The 16,523-nt window shown below is 47.2% G+C and overlaps 1 protein-coding gene across 1 annotated transcript in view; it reads left to right on the forward strand.

The window, feature by feature from the left end:
• The window catches only part of LOC123989561 (methyl-CpG-binding domain protein 2-like), a 104,757-nt gene that overhangs the window by 73,446 nt on the left and 14,788 nt on the right, over window positions 1-16,523 (forward strand). The window contains exon 6 of the mRNA XM_046290675.1: window positions 3,036-3,163. Within this exon, the coding sequence (XP_046146631.1) occupies window positions 3,036-3,150 (115 nt within the window). The 3' untranslated portion in view covers window positions 3,151-3,163. The remainder of the gene's footprint in view (window positions 1-3,035; window positions 3,164-16,523) is intronic.

Consider the following 16,523-nt stretch of genomic DNA (forward strand, 5'->3'; position numbering starts at 1 on the left):
TGTGTTCATCTCTAACCCAGTCCTCTCTCTGTTCATCCCTAACCCAGTCCTCTCTCTGTACATCCCTAACCCAGTCTTCTCTCTGTTCATCCCTAACCCAGTCCTCTCTGTGTGTTCATCCCCAACCCAGTCCTCTCTGTGTGTTCATCCCCAACCCAGTCCTCTCTCTGTGTGTTCATCCCTAACCCAGTCCTCTCTCTGTGTGTTCATCCCCAACCCAGTCCTCTCTCTGTTCATCCCTAACCCAGTCCTCTCTCTGTTCATCCCTAACCCAGTCCTCTCTCTGTTCATCCCTAACCCAGTCCTCTCTCTGTTCATCCCTAACCCAGTCCTCTCTGTGTTCATCCCCAACCCAGTCCTCTCTCTGTACATCCCTAACCCAGTCCTCTCTCTGTTCATCCCTAACCCAGTCCTCTCTGTGTTCATCCCTAACCCAGTCCTCTCTCTGTTCATCCCTAACCCAGTCCTCGCTCTGTGTGTTCATCCCCAACCCAGTCCTCTCTGTATCCCTAACCCAGTCCTCTCTGTGTTCATCTCCCTAACCCAGTCTTCTCTCTGTTCATCCCCAACCCAGTCCTCTCTCTGTGTTCATCTCTAACCCAGTCCTCTCTGTGTGTTCATCTCTAACCCAGTCCTCTCTGTGTCTTCATCTCTAACCCAGTCCTCTCTCTGTTCATCCCTAACCCAGTCCTCGCTCTGTGTGTTCATCCCCAACCCAGTCCTCTCTGTGTGTTCATCTCTAACCCAGTCCTCTCTGTGTGTTCATCCCCAACCCAATCCCAGTCCTCTCTGTGTGTTCATCCCTAACCCAGTCCTCTCTGTGTGTTCATCCCTAACCCAATCCCTAACAGTCCTCTCTGTGTCTTCATCCTCTAACCCAGTCCTCTCTGTGTGTTCATCTCTAACCCAGTCCTCTCTGTGTGTTCATCTCTAACCCAGTCCTCTCTGTGTGTTCATCCCTAACCCAGTCCTCTCTGTGTTCATCCCTAACCCAGTCCTCTCTCTGTTCATCCCTAACCCATTCCTCTCTCTGTTCATCCCTAACCCAGTCCTCTCTCTGTTCATCCCTAACCCAGTCCTCTCTCTGTTCATCCCTAACCCAGTCCTTTCTGTGTTCATCCCTCACCCAGTCCTCTCTCTGTTCATCCCTAACCCAGTCCTCTCTGTGTTCATCCCTAACCCAGTCCTCTCTGTGTTCATCCCTAACCCAGTCCTCTCTGTGTTCATCCCTAACCCAGTCCTCTCTGTGTTCATCCCTAACCCAGTCCTCTCTGTGTTCATCCCTAACCCAGTCCTCTCTGTGTGTTCATCCCTAACCCAGTCCTCTCTGTGTGTTCATCCCTAACCCAGTCCTCTCTGTGTTCATCCCTAACCCAGTCCTCTCTGTGTTCATCCCTAACCCAGTCCTCTCTGTGTTCATCCCTAACCCAGTCCTCTCTGTGTTCATCCCTAACCCAGTCCTCTCTGTGTGTTCATCCCTAACCCAGTCCTCTCTGTGTTCATCCCTAACCCAGTCCTCTCTGTGTGTTCATCCAACCCAGTCCTCTCTGTGTTCATCCCTAACCCAGTCCTCTCTGTGTTCATCCCTAACCCAGTCCTCCCTAACTTGTCTGTGTTCATCCCTAACCCAGCCCTCTCTCTGTTCATCCCTAACCCAGTGTTCATCCCTAACCCAGTCCTCTCTCTGTGTCCTCTCTCTGTTCATCCCTAACCCAGTCCTCTCTCTGTGTTCATCCCTAACCCAGTCCTCTCTGTGTGTTCATCCCTAACCCAGTCCTCTCTGTGTTCATCCCTAACCCAGTCCTCTCTCTGTTCTCCCTAACCCAGTTCATCCCTAACCCAGTCCTCTCTGTGTTCTGTCCTCATCCCTAACCCAGTCCTCTCTGTGTTCATCCCTAACCCAGTCCTCTCTCTGTTCATCCCTAACCCAGTCCTCTCTGTGTTCATCCCTAACCCAGTCCTCTCTCTGTTCATCCCTAACCCAGTCCTCTCTGTGTTCATCCCTAACCCAGTCCTCTCTCTGTTCATCCCTAACCCAGTCCTCTCTGTGTTCATCCCTAACCCAGTTCATCCCTAACCCAGTCCTCTCTGTGTTCATCCCTAACCCAGTCCTCTCTGTGTTCATCCCTAACCCAGTCCTCTCTGTGTTCATCCCTAACCCAGTCCTCTCTGTGTTCATCCCTAACCCAGTCCTCTCTCTGTGTTCATCCCTAACCCAGTCCTCTCTGTGTTCATCCCTAACCCAGTCATCTCTGTGTGTTCATCCCTAACCCAGTCCTCTCTGTGTTCATCCCTAACCCAGTCCTCTCTGTGTTCATCCCTAACCCAGTCCTCTCTGTGTTCATCCCTAACCCAGTCCTCTCTGTGTTCATCCCTAACCCAGTCCTCTCTGTGTTCATCCCTAACCCAGTCCTCTCTGTGTTCATCCCTCACCCAGTCCTCTCTCTGTTCATCCCTAACCCAGTCCTCTCTGTGTTCATCCCTCACCCAGTCTTCTCTGTGTTCATCCCTCACCCAGTCCTCTCTCTGTTCATCCCTAACCCAGCCCTCTCTGTGTTCATCCCTAACCCAGTCCTCTCTGTGTTCATCCCTCACCCAGTCCTCTCTCTGTTCATCCCTAACCCAGTCCTCTCTGTGTGTTCATCTCTAACCCAGTCCTCTCTCTGTTCATCCCTCACCCAGTCCTCTCTGTGTTCATCCCTAACCCAGTCCTCTCTCTGTTCATCCCTAACCCAGTCCTCTCTCTGTTCATCCCTAACCCAGTCCTCTCTGTGTTCATCCCTAACCCAGTCCTCTCTGTGTTCATCCCTAACCCAGTCCTCTCTGTGTTCATCCCTAACCCAGTCCTCTCTGTGTTCATCCCTCACCCAGTCCTCTCTCTCCCTAACCCAGTCCTCTCTGTCATCCCTAACCCAGTCCTCTCTGTGTTCATCCCTAACCCAGTCCTCTGTGTGTTCATCCCTAACCCAGCCCTCATCCCTCACCCAGTCCTCTCTGTGTTCATCCCTAACCCAGTCCTCTCTGTGTGTTCACAGGGAACAGGAGGAGAAGGTGATCCAGGCCCGCAGGTGTCTGGAGGATGCACTGATGGTAGACAGGATGGCGAGGGCTTCCGAATCCAGCAGAGACTCAGAGGACAAGGCTGCATAGGAGACCAGACATGGTGAGGGGTTATGGGGCTGGAGGATCTGTGGTTGAGTGTAGAGGACTGGGGGGGAACATGGCTGAATCCATTAGACTCAGAGGACCAGGCTGCATAGAAGTACTGGCAACGTGCGCGGGGGGGGGGGCAGAGCTGTGGGGCTGCTACTACTACTACTACTGCTACTACTACTACTGCTACTACTACTGCTACTGCTACTACTGCTGCTGCTGCTGCTGCTGCTGCTGCTGCTACTGCTGCTGCTGCTGCTGCTGCTGCTGCTGCTGCTGCTGCTGCTGCTGCTGCTGCTGCTGCTGCTGCTGCTGCTGCTGCTGCTGCTGCTGCTGCTGCTGCTGCTGCTGCTGCTGCTGCTGCTGCTGCTGCTGCTACTACTGCTGCTGCTGCTGCTGCTGCTGCTGCTGCTGCTGCTGCTGCTGCTGCTGCTGCTGCTGCTGCTGCTGCTGCTGCTGCTGCTGCTGCTGCTACTGCTGCTGCTGCTGCTGCCACTACCGCTGCTGCTGCTACTGCTACTGCTGCTACTGCTGCTGCTGCTGCTGCTGCTGCTGCTGCTGCTGCTGCTGCTGCTGCTGCTGCTGCTGCTGCTGCTGCTGCTGCTGCTGCTGCTGCTGCTGCTGCTGCTGCTGCTGCTGCTGCTACTACTGCTACTGCTGCTGCTGCTGCTGCTGCTGCTGCTACTGCTACTGCTGCTACTACTACTACTACTGCTGCTGCTGCTGCTACTACTACTACTGCTGCTACTACTACTACTGCTACTGTAGCTCCAGCTACTGATTCTATCCATCCGCTACTAGACCGTTAGCATCCAGCTAGCTGATTCACCATCCATCCGCATAGACTAGCATCCAGCTAGTAGCATGATTCACCATCCATCCGTACATAGACCGTTAGCTCCAGCTAGTAGCATGATTCACCATCCATCCGCTAGACCTAGCATCCAGCTAGTAGCATGATTCACCATCCATCCGTACATAGACCTGTAGCATCCAGCTCGTAGCATGATTCACCATCCATCCGTACATAGACCTGTAGCATCCAGCTAGTAGCATGATTCACCATCCATCCGTACATAGACCTGTAGCATCCAGCTAGTAGCATGATTCACCATCCATCCGTACATAGACCTTAGCATCCAGCTAGTAGCATGATTCACCATCCATCCGTACATAGACCTGTAGCATCCAGCTAGTAGCATGATTCACCATCCATCCGTACATAGACCTGTAGCATCCAGCTAGTAGCATGATTCACCATCCATCCGTACATAGACCGTTAGCATCCAGCTAGTAGCATGATTCACCATCCATCCGTACATAGACCTGTAGCATCCAGCTAGTAGCATGATTCACCATCCATCCGTACATAGACCTGTAGCATCCAGCTAGTAGCATGATTCACCATCCATCCGTACATAGACCTGTAGCATCCAGCTAGTAGCATGATTCACCATCCATCCATACATAGACCGTTAGCATCCAGCTAGTAGCATGATTCACCATCCATCCATACATAGACCTGTAGCATCCAGCTAGTAGCATGATTCACCATCCATCCGTACATAGACCTGTAGCATCCAGCTAGTAGCATGATTCAATGCAAGTTACAGGTTTCACGCTCCTTGATTTACTCCCTTTTTTAAAAGGTTTTATTGAATGTGCTTGTATGATAAAGTTTAAGATGTTGTCCCATGGTCCCCTTCCATCTCTCTCTCTCTCAAACTGTTTTTTTTGGTCACGTGAAGGTCTGTATCTCAGGCTGTATCCCAGGAGGTGGGGCAGGCAGGGCGGTAGCCACCACGAAATATTCAGGTCCTCATTCTTCAATCGTTTCAAGCCCTGCTTCCATGACAGGGGTCAAAGGTCACCTGCCTCTAGACAGCTAGGGCCACATCCTCCCTCCCTCTCTGCTGCTGCTCTCAGCTGAAAGATTGTGTCCTTGCGTCCCCAATGGCACCCTATGTAGGCCTAGGGGCCCAGTCAAAAGTAGTGCACTATAAATGGAATAGGTTGCCAGCCCCCTTCATCTTTTTTTAAGCTTCCTGTCATGAATGTTTGAATGAAATTAATAGTTTGTATTGTCATCCCCCGCTGCCCTGTCTGAGGCCCCCGCTGCCCTGTCTGAGGCCCCCGCTGCCCTGTCTGAGGCCCCCACTGCCCTGTCTGAGCCCCCCGCTGCCCTGTCTGAGGCCCCCGCTGCCCTGCCTGAGGCCCCCGCTGCCCTGTCTGAGGCCCCCGCTGCCCTGTCTGAGCCCCCGCTGCCCTGTCTGAGGCCCCCGCTGCCCTGTCTGAGGCCCCCGCTGCCCTGTCTGAGGCCCCCGCTGCCCTGTCTGAGGCCCCCGCTGCCCTGTCTGAGCCCCCGCTGCCCTGTCTGAGCCCCCCTGCCCTGTCTGAGCCCCCACACACACACACTACCTTCTCATTTCATGAAGTTAGCTCCCCAGTCCGAAGGGGACCATTTTCCAGTTTAACTCTGGCTGAGCACGTCTAGATTTTGCAATTACTTCCTGGTTTAATGTTTGTTTTTAGTGTTGGTGTACGACCATCTGTTTGCTGTAGAGTTAGAGATGTTTTGTAAACAAGTTCAATAAAAAAAAAAAAAAATGTATTTTTAACTCCCTCGGTAGCTTATCAGTACATCGATTGATTTCTGCGTGGGTAAATGAATAAATAGGCTGCTTTATGAGTCTTCATCTGGAGATTCATGTACAGAGAACAATGCAAATTAAAAACACATCGCACAACAGAAATCCAAACGGCCAAGTGGCAGCAAAGTGAATAGTATTAGGATTCAGTCAAGCCACAGTAGTGTTTAGCCAACCCGACTGCAAGGTAAATGTTTGTGTTTCAATGCATCAACCCTGATGTATCTTTTAAAACTAAATGAATAAAGAGTCGTTTCCACAAGTCTTTTCTCTCAGGAAAATACTGTTCATTTATGTAGATTTATGTAGATTTAGCGAATGCAACTCCGTGCATAGAGAAAAGGGATCCATTCACCGAGACTTAGTTAGAAGCATGGAAAGGAATGCCTTGACTTCGATGGGAATATTATTGGTCAATGCTACTTCTGTGTAGAATAATATAGGGATCCATTCACCGAGACTTAGTGACCAGTAGTGCATTGTAGTTACCAGTAGTTTATTGTAGTGACCAGGCCAGTGGGGTGTGTGTTGTAGTGACCAGGCCAGTAGTGTGTTGTAGTGACCAGGTCAGTAGTGACCAGGCCAGTAGTGTGATGTAGTGACCAGGTCAGTAGTGACCAGGCCAGTAGTGTGTTGTAGTGACCAGGTCAGTAGTGACCAGGCCAGTAGTGTGTTGTAGTGACCAGGCCAGTAGTGTGTTGTAGTGACCAGGCCAGTAGTGTGATGTAGTGACCAGGCCAGTAGTGTGTTGTAGTGACCAGGCCAGTAGTGACCAGGCCAGTATTGTGTTGTAGTGACCAGGCCAGTAGTGTGTTGTAGTGACCAGGCCAGTAGTGTGTTGTAGTGACCAGGCCAGTAGTGTGTTGTGGTGACCAGGCCAGTAGTGTGTTGTAGTGACCAGGCCAGTGGGGTGTGTGTGTTGTAGTGACCAGGCCAGTAGTGTGTTGTAGTGACCAGGCCAGTAGTGTGTTGTAGTGACCAGGCCAGTAGTGTGTTGTAGTGATCAGGCCAGTAGTGTGTTGTAGTGACCAGGCCAGTATTGTGTTGTAGTGACCAGGCCAGTAGTGTGTTGTAGTGACCAGGCCAGTGGGGTGTGTATGTTGTAGTGACCAGGCCAGTGGGGTGTGTGTGTTGTAGTGACCAGGCCAGTGGGGTGTTGTGGTGACCAGGCCAGTATTGTGTTGTAGTGACCAGGCCAGTAGTGTGTTGTAGTGACTAGGCCAGTATTGTGTTGTAGTGACCAGGCCAGTAGTGACCAGGCCAGTATTGTGTTGTAGTGACCAGGCCAGTAGTGACCAGGCCAGTATTGTGTTGTAGTGACCAGGCCAGTAGTGTGTTGTAGTGACCAGGCCAGTATTGTGTTGTAGTGACCAGGCCAGTAGTGTGTTGTAGTGACCAGGCCAGTAGTGTGTTGTAGTGACCAGGCCAGTAGTGTGTTGTGGTGACCAGGCCAGTAGTGTGTTGTAGTGACCAGGCCAGTGGGGTGTGTGTGTTGTAGTGACCAGGCCAGTAGTGTGTTGTAGTGACCAGGCCAGTAGTGACCAGGCCAGTATTGTGTTGTAGTGACCAGGCCAGTAGTGTGTTGTAGTGACCAGGCCAGTAGTGTGTTGTAGTGACCAGGCCAGTAGTGACCAGGCCAGTATTGTGTTGTAGTGACCAGGCCAGTAGTGTGTTGTAGTGACCAGGCCAGTAGTGTGTTGTAGTGACCAGGCCAGTAGTGTGTTGTAGTGACCAGGCCAGTGGGGTGTGTGTGTTGTAGTGACCAGGCCAGTAGTGTGTTGTAGTGACCAGGCCAGTAGTGTGTTGTAGTGACCAGGCCAGTAGTGTGTTGTAGTGACCAGGACAGTAGTGTGTTGTAGTGACCAGGCCAGTAGTGTGTTGTAGTGACCAGGCCAGTAGTGACCAGGCCAGTATTGTGTTGTAGTGACCAGGCCAGTAGTGTGTTGTAGTGACCAGGCCAGTAGTGTGTTGTGGTGACCAGGCCAGTGGGTTGTGTGTTGTAGTGACCAGGCCAGTGGGTTGTGTGTTGTAGTGACCAGGCCAGTAGTGTGTTGTAGTGACCAGGCCAGTAGTGACCAGGCCAGTAGTGTGTTGTAGTGACCAGGCCAGTAGTGTGTTGTAGTGACCAGGCCAGTAGTGTGTTGTAGTGACCAGGCCAGTAGTGTGTTGTAGTGACCAGGCCAGTAGTGTGTTGTAGTGACCAGGCCAGGCCTTTTAAACAAGCCTATTCCTCCTGTGCCCAATGCTGATCCATCAAACAGTCATCAGAATACTGTGGCCTGCTGTTAGTCATCAGAATACTGTGGCCTACTGTTAGTCATCAGAATACTGTGGCCTACTGTTAGTCATCAGAATACTGTAGCCTGCTGTTAGTCATCAGAATACTGTGGCCTGCTGTTAGTCATCAGAATACTGTGGCCTGCTGTTAGTCATCAGAATACTGTGGCCTGCTGTTAGTCATCAGAATACTGTGGCCTGCTGTTAGTCATCAGAATACTGTGGCCTGCTGTTAGTCATCAGAATACTGTGGCCTGCTGTTAGTCATCAGAATACTGTGGCCTGCTGTTAGTCATCAGAATACTGTGGCCTGCTGTTAGTCATCAGAATACTGTGGCCTACTGTTAGTCATCAGAATACTGTAGCCTGCTGTTAGTCATCAGAATACTGTGGCCTGCTGTTAGTCATCAGAATACTGTGGCCTGCTGTTAGTCATCAGAATACTGTGGCCTACTGTTAGTCATTAGAATACTGTGGCCTACTGCTACAGTACAACATACTCATGGCTCTGCTGACTGTCACCCATAAAGAGGGAAATTGAGGAATCAAACCAATTTTACTGCACTACCCTACCTCTGTACCTCATCCCTCTCCATATAACACAGCAAACCAGCTAGCACAGCAAACCAGCTAACACAACAAACTAAACTAGCTAACACAGAGAACCAAACCAGCTAACACAGCAAACCAGCTAACACAGCAAACTAAACCAGCTAACACACCAAACCAGCTAACACAGTAAACTAAACCAGCTAACACAGTAAACTAAACCAGCTAACACAGTAAACTAAACCAGCTAACACAGTAAACTAAACCAGCTAACACACCAAACCAACTAACACAGTAAACTAAACCAGCTAACACAGTAAACTAAACCAGCTAACACAGTAAACCAGCTAACACAGCAAACCAGCGAACACAGTAAACCAGCTAACACAGAGAACCAGCTAACACAACGAATCAAACCAGCTAACACAGCAAACCAGCTAACACAGCAAACCAGCTAACACAGCGAACCAGCTAACACAGCGAACCAAACCAGCTAACACAACGACCCCTGTTTATTATTCAGTCTGTAACACGACCCCTGGTTATTATGCAGTCTGTAATACGACCCCTGGTTATTATTCAGTCTGTAATACGACCCCTGGTTATTATTCAGTCTGTAATATGATCCCTGGTTATTATTCAGTCTGTAATACGACCCCTGGTTATTAATCAGTCTGTAACACGACCCCTGGTTATTATGCAGTCTGTAATACGACCCCTGGTTATTATTCAGTCTGTAATACGACCCCTGGTTATTATTCAGTCTGTAATATGATCCCTGGTTATTATTCAGTCTGTAATACGACCCCTGGTTATTAATCAGTCTGTAACATGACCCCTGGTTATTATTCAGTCTGTAACACGACCCCTGGTTATTATTCAGTCTGTAACACGACCCCTGTCATAGAATGTATGCACACATGACTGTAAGTCGCTTTGGATAAAAGCGTCTGCTAAATGGCATATATTATTATTATTATTATTATTCAGTCTGTAATACGACCCCTGGTTATTATTCAGTCTGTAAAACGACCCCTGGTTATTATTCAGTCTGTAACACGACCCCTGTCGTAGAATGTATGCACACATGACTGTAAGTCGCTTTGGATAAAAGCATCTGCTAAATGGCATATATTATTATTATTATTATTATTCAGTCTGTAATACGACCCCTGGTTATTATTCAGTCTGTAATACGACCCCTGGTTATTATTCAGTCTGTAATACGACCCCTGGTTATTATTCAGTCTGTAATACGACCCCTGGTTATTATTCAGTCTGTAATACGACCCTGGTTATTATTCAGTCTGTAATACGACCCCTGGTTATTATTCAGTCTGTAATACGACCCTGGTTATTATTCAGTCTGTAATACGACCCCTGGTTATTATTCAGTCTGTAACACGACCCCTGGTTATTATTCAGTCTGTAATACGACCCCTGGTTATTATTCAGTCTGTAACACGACCCCTGGTTATTATTCAGTCTGTAATACGACCCTGGTTATTATTCAGTCTGTAATACGACCCCTGGTTATTATTGTCTGTAACACGACCCCTGGTTATTATTCAGTCTGTAACATGACCCCTGGTTATTATTCAGTCTGTAATACGACCCCTGGTTATTATTCAGTCTGTAACATGACCCCTGGTTATTATTCAGTCTGTAACATGACCCCTGGTTATTATTCAGTCTGTAACACGACCCCTGGTTATTATTCAGTCTGTAACACGACCCCTGGTTATTATTCAGTCTGTAACACGACCCCTGGTTATTATTCAGTCTGTAACACGACCCCTGGTTATTATTCAGTCTGTAACCCGACCCCTGGACCCTTCATAGTGCACTACATATGAACCCTTCATAGTGCACTACATTTGGACCCTTCATAGTGCACTACATATGAATCCTTCATAGTGCACTACATTTGGACCCTTCATAGTGCACTACATATGAACCCCTCATAGTGCACTACATATGAACCCCTCATAGTGCACTACATTTGACCAGAGCCGATATGGCTCCCATACAAGCCATGATCAAAAGTAATAGGGTAAGTAGGGAGTAAGGATGCCATTCTGGAACAGACAACGTCCTACCAGCTGTCCCCTGGGTATTCTACAGTAGCCTCTCTGCTACATCTGATTATCCAGTGTACAGTAGACTCCGCCTTCCCACCACTTAGCCTGCAGTGCAGTACAGAGTGGGAGAATAGACACTGTATGCTATTACGACTTCGTCTCTCGCACACACACACACACACACACACACACACACACACACACACACACACACACACACACACACACACACACACACACACACACACACACACACACACACACACACACACACACACACACACACACACACACACACACACACACACACACCTTCTAATCTCCACTCCCTGCAGAGCCCCAAAATCCCCAGCCTTAGCATCAGTCAGCAGTATACAGAACGGGAACGAGGGGGAAATGAAAGTGATTATTTCTGTCTAATCATGTTTTTTATTAACGTTTCCTAACTGAATATATAATAATAATAATATATATGCCATTTAGCAGACGCTTTTATCCAAAGCGACTTACAGTCATGTGTGCATACATTCTACGTAGGGTGGTCCCGGGATCGAACCCACACCAGGACGTTTAATGCTCTACAACTGAGCTACACAGTTGGTTTATTTACAGCTGGCGAAGTTAATTACAAAGGGCGTGTTAATTACAACAGGACGTGTTAATTACAACAGGACGTGTTAATTACAGCAGGACGTGTTAATTACAACAAGACGTGTTAATTACAACAGGACGTGTTAATTACAGCAGGACGTGTTAATTACAGCAGGACGTGTTAATTACAACAGGACTTGCTAATTACAGCAGGACGTGTTAATTACAACAGGACGTGTTAATTACAACAGGACGTGTTAATTACAACAGGACGTGTTAATTACAGCAGGACGTGTTAATTACAGCAGGACGTGTTAATTACAGCAGGACGTGTTAATTACAACAGGACGTGTTAATTACAACAGGACGTGTTAATTACAGCAGGACGTGTTAATTACAACAGGACGTGTTAATTACAACAGGACTTGTTAATTACAGCAGGATGTGTTAATTACAGCAGGACGTGTTAATTACAACAGGACGTGTTAATTACAGCAGGACGTGTTAATTACAACAGGACGTGTTAATTACAACAGGACGTGTTAATTACAGCAGGACGTGTTAATTACAACAGGACGTGTTAATTACAACAGGACGTGTTAATTACAACAGGACGTGTTAATTACAGCAGGACGTGTTAATTACAGCAGGACGTGTTAATTACAACAGGACGTGTTAATTACAACAGGACGTGTTAATTACAGCAGGACGTGTTAATTACAACAGGACGTGTTAATTACAACAGGACGTGTTAATTACAACAGGACGTGTTAATTACAACAGGACGTGTTAATTACAGCAGGACGTGTTAATTACAACAGGACGTGTTAATTACAACAGGACGTGTTAATTACAACAGGACGTGTTAATTACAACAGGACGTGTTAATTACAGCAGGACGTGTTAATTACAGCAGGACGTGTTAATTACAGCAGGACGTGTTAATTACAGCAGGACGTGTTAATTACAACAGGACGTGTTAATTAATGGTAACAATAACGCCCCTCCTTTCACCTTTTAATGGTAAACAAAGACCTCGTTTGCTGTGTGATTTGGAGGTGTTGGAACTGGGCCGTGTGATTTGGAGATGTTGGAACTGGGCCGTGTGATTTGGAGATGTTGGAACTGGGCCGTGTGATTTGGAGATGTTGGAACTGGGCCGTGTGATTTGGACATGTTGGAACTGGGCCGTGTGATTTGGAGATGTTGGAACTGGGCCGTGTGATTTGGACATGTTGGAACTGGGCCGTGTGATTTGGACATGTTGGAACTGGGCCGTGTGATTTGGAGATGTTGGAACTGGGCCGTGTGATTTGGACATGTTGGAACTGGGCCGTGTGATTTGGACATGTTGGAACTGGGCTGGGCGTGTGATTTGGAGATGTTGGAACTGGGCCGTGTGATTTGGAGATGTTGGAACTGGGCCGTGTGATTTGGACATGTTGGAACTGGGCCGTGTGATTTGGACATGTTGGAACTGGGCCGTGTGATTTGGACATGTTGGAACTGTTGGAACTGCGCCGTGTGATTTGGAGATGTTGGAACTGGGCCGTGTGATTTAGAGATGTTGGAACTGGGCCGTGTGATTTGGAGATGTTGGAACTGGGCCGTGTGATTTGGACATGTTGGAACTGGGCCGTGTGATTTGGACATGTTGGAACTGGGCCGTGTGATTTGGACATGTTGGAACTGGGCCGTGTGATTTGGAGATGTTGGAACTGGGCCGTGTGATTTGGAGATGTTGGAACTGTTGGAACTGGGCCGTGTGATTTGGAGATGTTGGAACTGGGCCGTGTGATTTAGAGATGTTGGAACTGGGCCGTGTGATTTGGAGATGTTGGAACTGGGCCGTGTGATTTGGAGGTGTTGGAACTGGGCCGTGTGATTTGGAGGTGTTGGAACTGGGCCGTGTGATTTGGAGATGTTGGAACTGGACCGTTGACCACCAGAGGGCGTCTCGGAAAGGCGTCTTAATGAAGCTTGTTGGTGCTTACTTTTCCCAAAAAATGTTCCTCCAGAGGTCCATGCAGGCCTGATGTTTGAATTAATATGCTCCTAAGGACAGCAAAGGTTTTTAAATTAACCTAGTTTTGCCAAACATCACAACAACAAAAAACGTTTTACATCATGGCTTCCTCTTTTCTTCTTTTATCGCGAAATGATATCTGAAATAGTTGACCACATTGCTTCAATTCCTCTCATAACTATTGGATGACTTTATTCCAGTCAAATCAAAATCAAATGTTATTGGTCACATACACATGGTTAGCAGATGTTATTGGTCACATGGTTAGCAGATGTTATTGGTCACATACACATGGTTAGCATATGTTATTGGTCACATGGTTAGCAGATGTTATTGGTCACATGGTTAGCAGATGTTATTGGTCACATGGTTAGCAGATGTTATTGGTCACATGGTTAGCAGATGTTATTGGTCACATGGTTAGCAGATGTTATTGGTCACATGGTTAGCAGATGTTATTGGTCACATGGTTAGCAGATGTTATTGGTCACATGGTTAGCAGATGTTATTGGTCACATGGTTAGCAGATGTTATTGGTTACATACACATGGTTAGCAGGTGTTATTGGTCACATACACATGGTCAGCAGATGTTATTGGTCACATGGTTAGCAGATGTTATTGGTCACATACACATGGTTAGCAGATGTTAATGTGAGTGTAGCGAAACGCTTGTGCTTCTAGTTCCGACCGTGCAGTAATATCTAACAAGTAATCGAACCTAACAATTTCACAACAACTACCTTATACACACACATCTAAAGGGGTGAATGAGAATATGAGTGTAAAGGAATATGTACATAAAATATGTACGTAAAGATATATGAATGAGTGATGGCTGAGCGGCATAGGCAAGATGCAGTAGATGGTATCGAGTACAGTGTGTATATATATATATATGGATAAGGCCTGCCTAGATGGATAAGGCCTGGCTAGAGCAGTCAAGGGTCAAGGTTCTATGATCCTGCTGATAGCCCATCAAGGGTCTATGATCCATTCAGTACCACAATACAGTATAGACTCTAGCCAGGCCTTATCCATTCAGTACCACAATACAGTATAGACTCTAGCCAGGCCTTATCCATTCAGTACCACAATACAGTATAGACTCTAGCCAGGCCTTATCCATTCAGTACCACAATACAGTATAGACTCTAGCCAGGCCTTATCCATTCAGTACCACAATACAGTATAGACTCTAGCCAGGCCTTATCCATTCAGTACCACAATACAGTATAGACTCTAGCCAGGCCTTATCCATTCAGTACCACAATACAGTATAGACTCTAGCCAGGCCTTATCCATTCAGTACCACAATACAGTATAGACTCTAGCCAGGCCTTATCCATTCAGTACCACAATACAGTATAGACTCTAGCCAGGCCTTATCCATTCAGTACCACAATACAGTATAGACTCTAGCCAGGCCTTATCCATTCAGTACCACAATACAGTATAGACTCTAGCCAGGCCTTATCCATTCCAACCACAATACAGTATAGACTCTAGCCAGGCCTTATCCATTCAGTACCACAATACAGTATAGACTCTAGCCAGGCCTTATCCATTCAGTACCACAATACAGTATAGACTCTAGCCAGGCCTTATCCATTCAGTACCACAATACAGTATAGACTCTAGCCAGGCCTTATCCATTCAGTACCACAATACAGTATAGACTCTAGCCAGGCCTTATCCATTCAGTACCACAATACAGTATAGACTCTAGCCAGGCCTTATCCATTCAGTACCACAATACAGTATAGACTCTAGCCAGGCCTTATCCATTCAGTACCACAATACAGTATAGACTCTAGCCAGGCCTTATCCATTCAGTACCACAATACAGTATAGACTCTAGCCAGGCCTTATCCATTCAGTACCACAATACAGTATAGACTCTAGCCAGGCCTTATCCATTCAGTACCACAATACAGTATAGACTCTAGCCAGGCCTTATCCATTCAGTACCACAATACAGTATAGACTCTAGCCAGGCCTTATCCATTCAGTACCACAATACAGTATAGACTCTAGCCAGGCCTTATCCATTCAGTACCACAATACAGTATAGACTCTAGCCAGGCCTTATCCATTCAGTACCACAATACAGTATAGACTCTAGCCAGGCCTTATCCATTCAGTACCACAATACAGTATAGACTCTAGCCAGGCCTTATCCATTCAGTACCACAATACAGTATAGACTCTAGCCAGGCCTTATCCATTCAGTACCACAATACAGTATAGACTCTAGCCAGGCCTTATCCATTCAGTACCACAATACAGTATAGACTCTAGCCAGGCCTTATCCATTCAGTACCACAATACAGTATAGACTCTAGCCAGGCCTTATCCATTCAGTACCACAATACAGTATAGACTCTAGCCAGGCCTTATCCATTCAGTACCACAATACAGTATAGACTCTAGCCAGGCCTTATCCATTCAGTACCACAATACAGTATAGACTCTAGCCAGGCCTTATCCATTCAGTACCACAATACAGTATAGACTCTAGCCAGGCCTTATCCATTCAGTACCACAATACAGTATAGACTCTAGCCAGGCCTTATCCATTCAGTACCACAATACAGTATAGACTCTAGCCAGGCCTTATCCATTCAGTACCACAATACAGTATAGACTCTAGCCAGGCCTTATCCATTCAGTACCACAATACAGTATAGACTCTAGCCAGGCCTTATCCATTCAGTACCACAATACAGTATAGACTCTAGCCAGGCCTTATCCATTCAGTACCACAATACAGTATAGACTCTAGCCAGGCCTTATCCATTCAGTACCACAATACAGTATAGACTCTAGCCAGGCCTTATCCATTCAGTACCACAATACAGTATAGACTCTAGCCAGGCCTTATCCATTCAGTACCACAATACAGTATAGACTCTAGCCAGGCCTTATCCATTCAGTACCACAATACAGTATAGACTCTAGCCAGGCCTTATCCATTCAGTACCACAATACAGTATAGACTCTAGCCAGGCCTTATCCATTCAGTACCACAATACAGTATAGACTCTAGCCAGGCCTTATCCATTCAGTACCACAATACAGTATAGACTCTAGCCAGGCCTTATCCATTCAGTACCACAATACAGTATAGACTCTAGCCAGGCCTTATCCATTCAGTACCACAATACAGTATAGACTCTAGCCAGGCCTTATCCATTCA

Source organism: Oncorhynchus gorbuscha, linkage group LG11 (genome assembly GCF_021184085.1).
Source record: "Oncorhynchus gorbuscha isolate QuinsamMale2020 ecotype Even-year linkage group LG11, OgorEven_v1.0, whole genome shotgun sequence".
Lineage (NCBI taxonomy): Eukaryota > Metazoa > Chordata > Actinopteri > Salmoniformes > Salmonidae > Oncorhynchus > Oncorhynchus gorbuscha.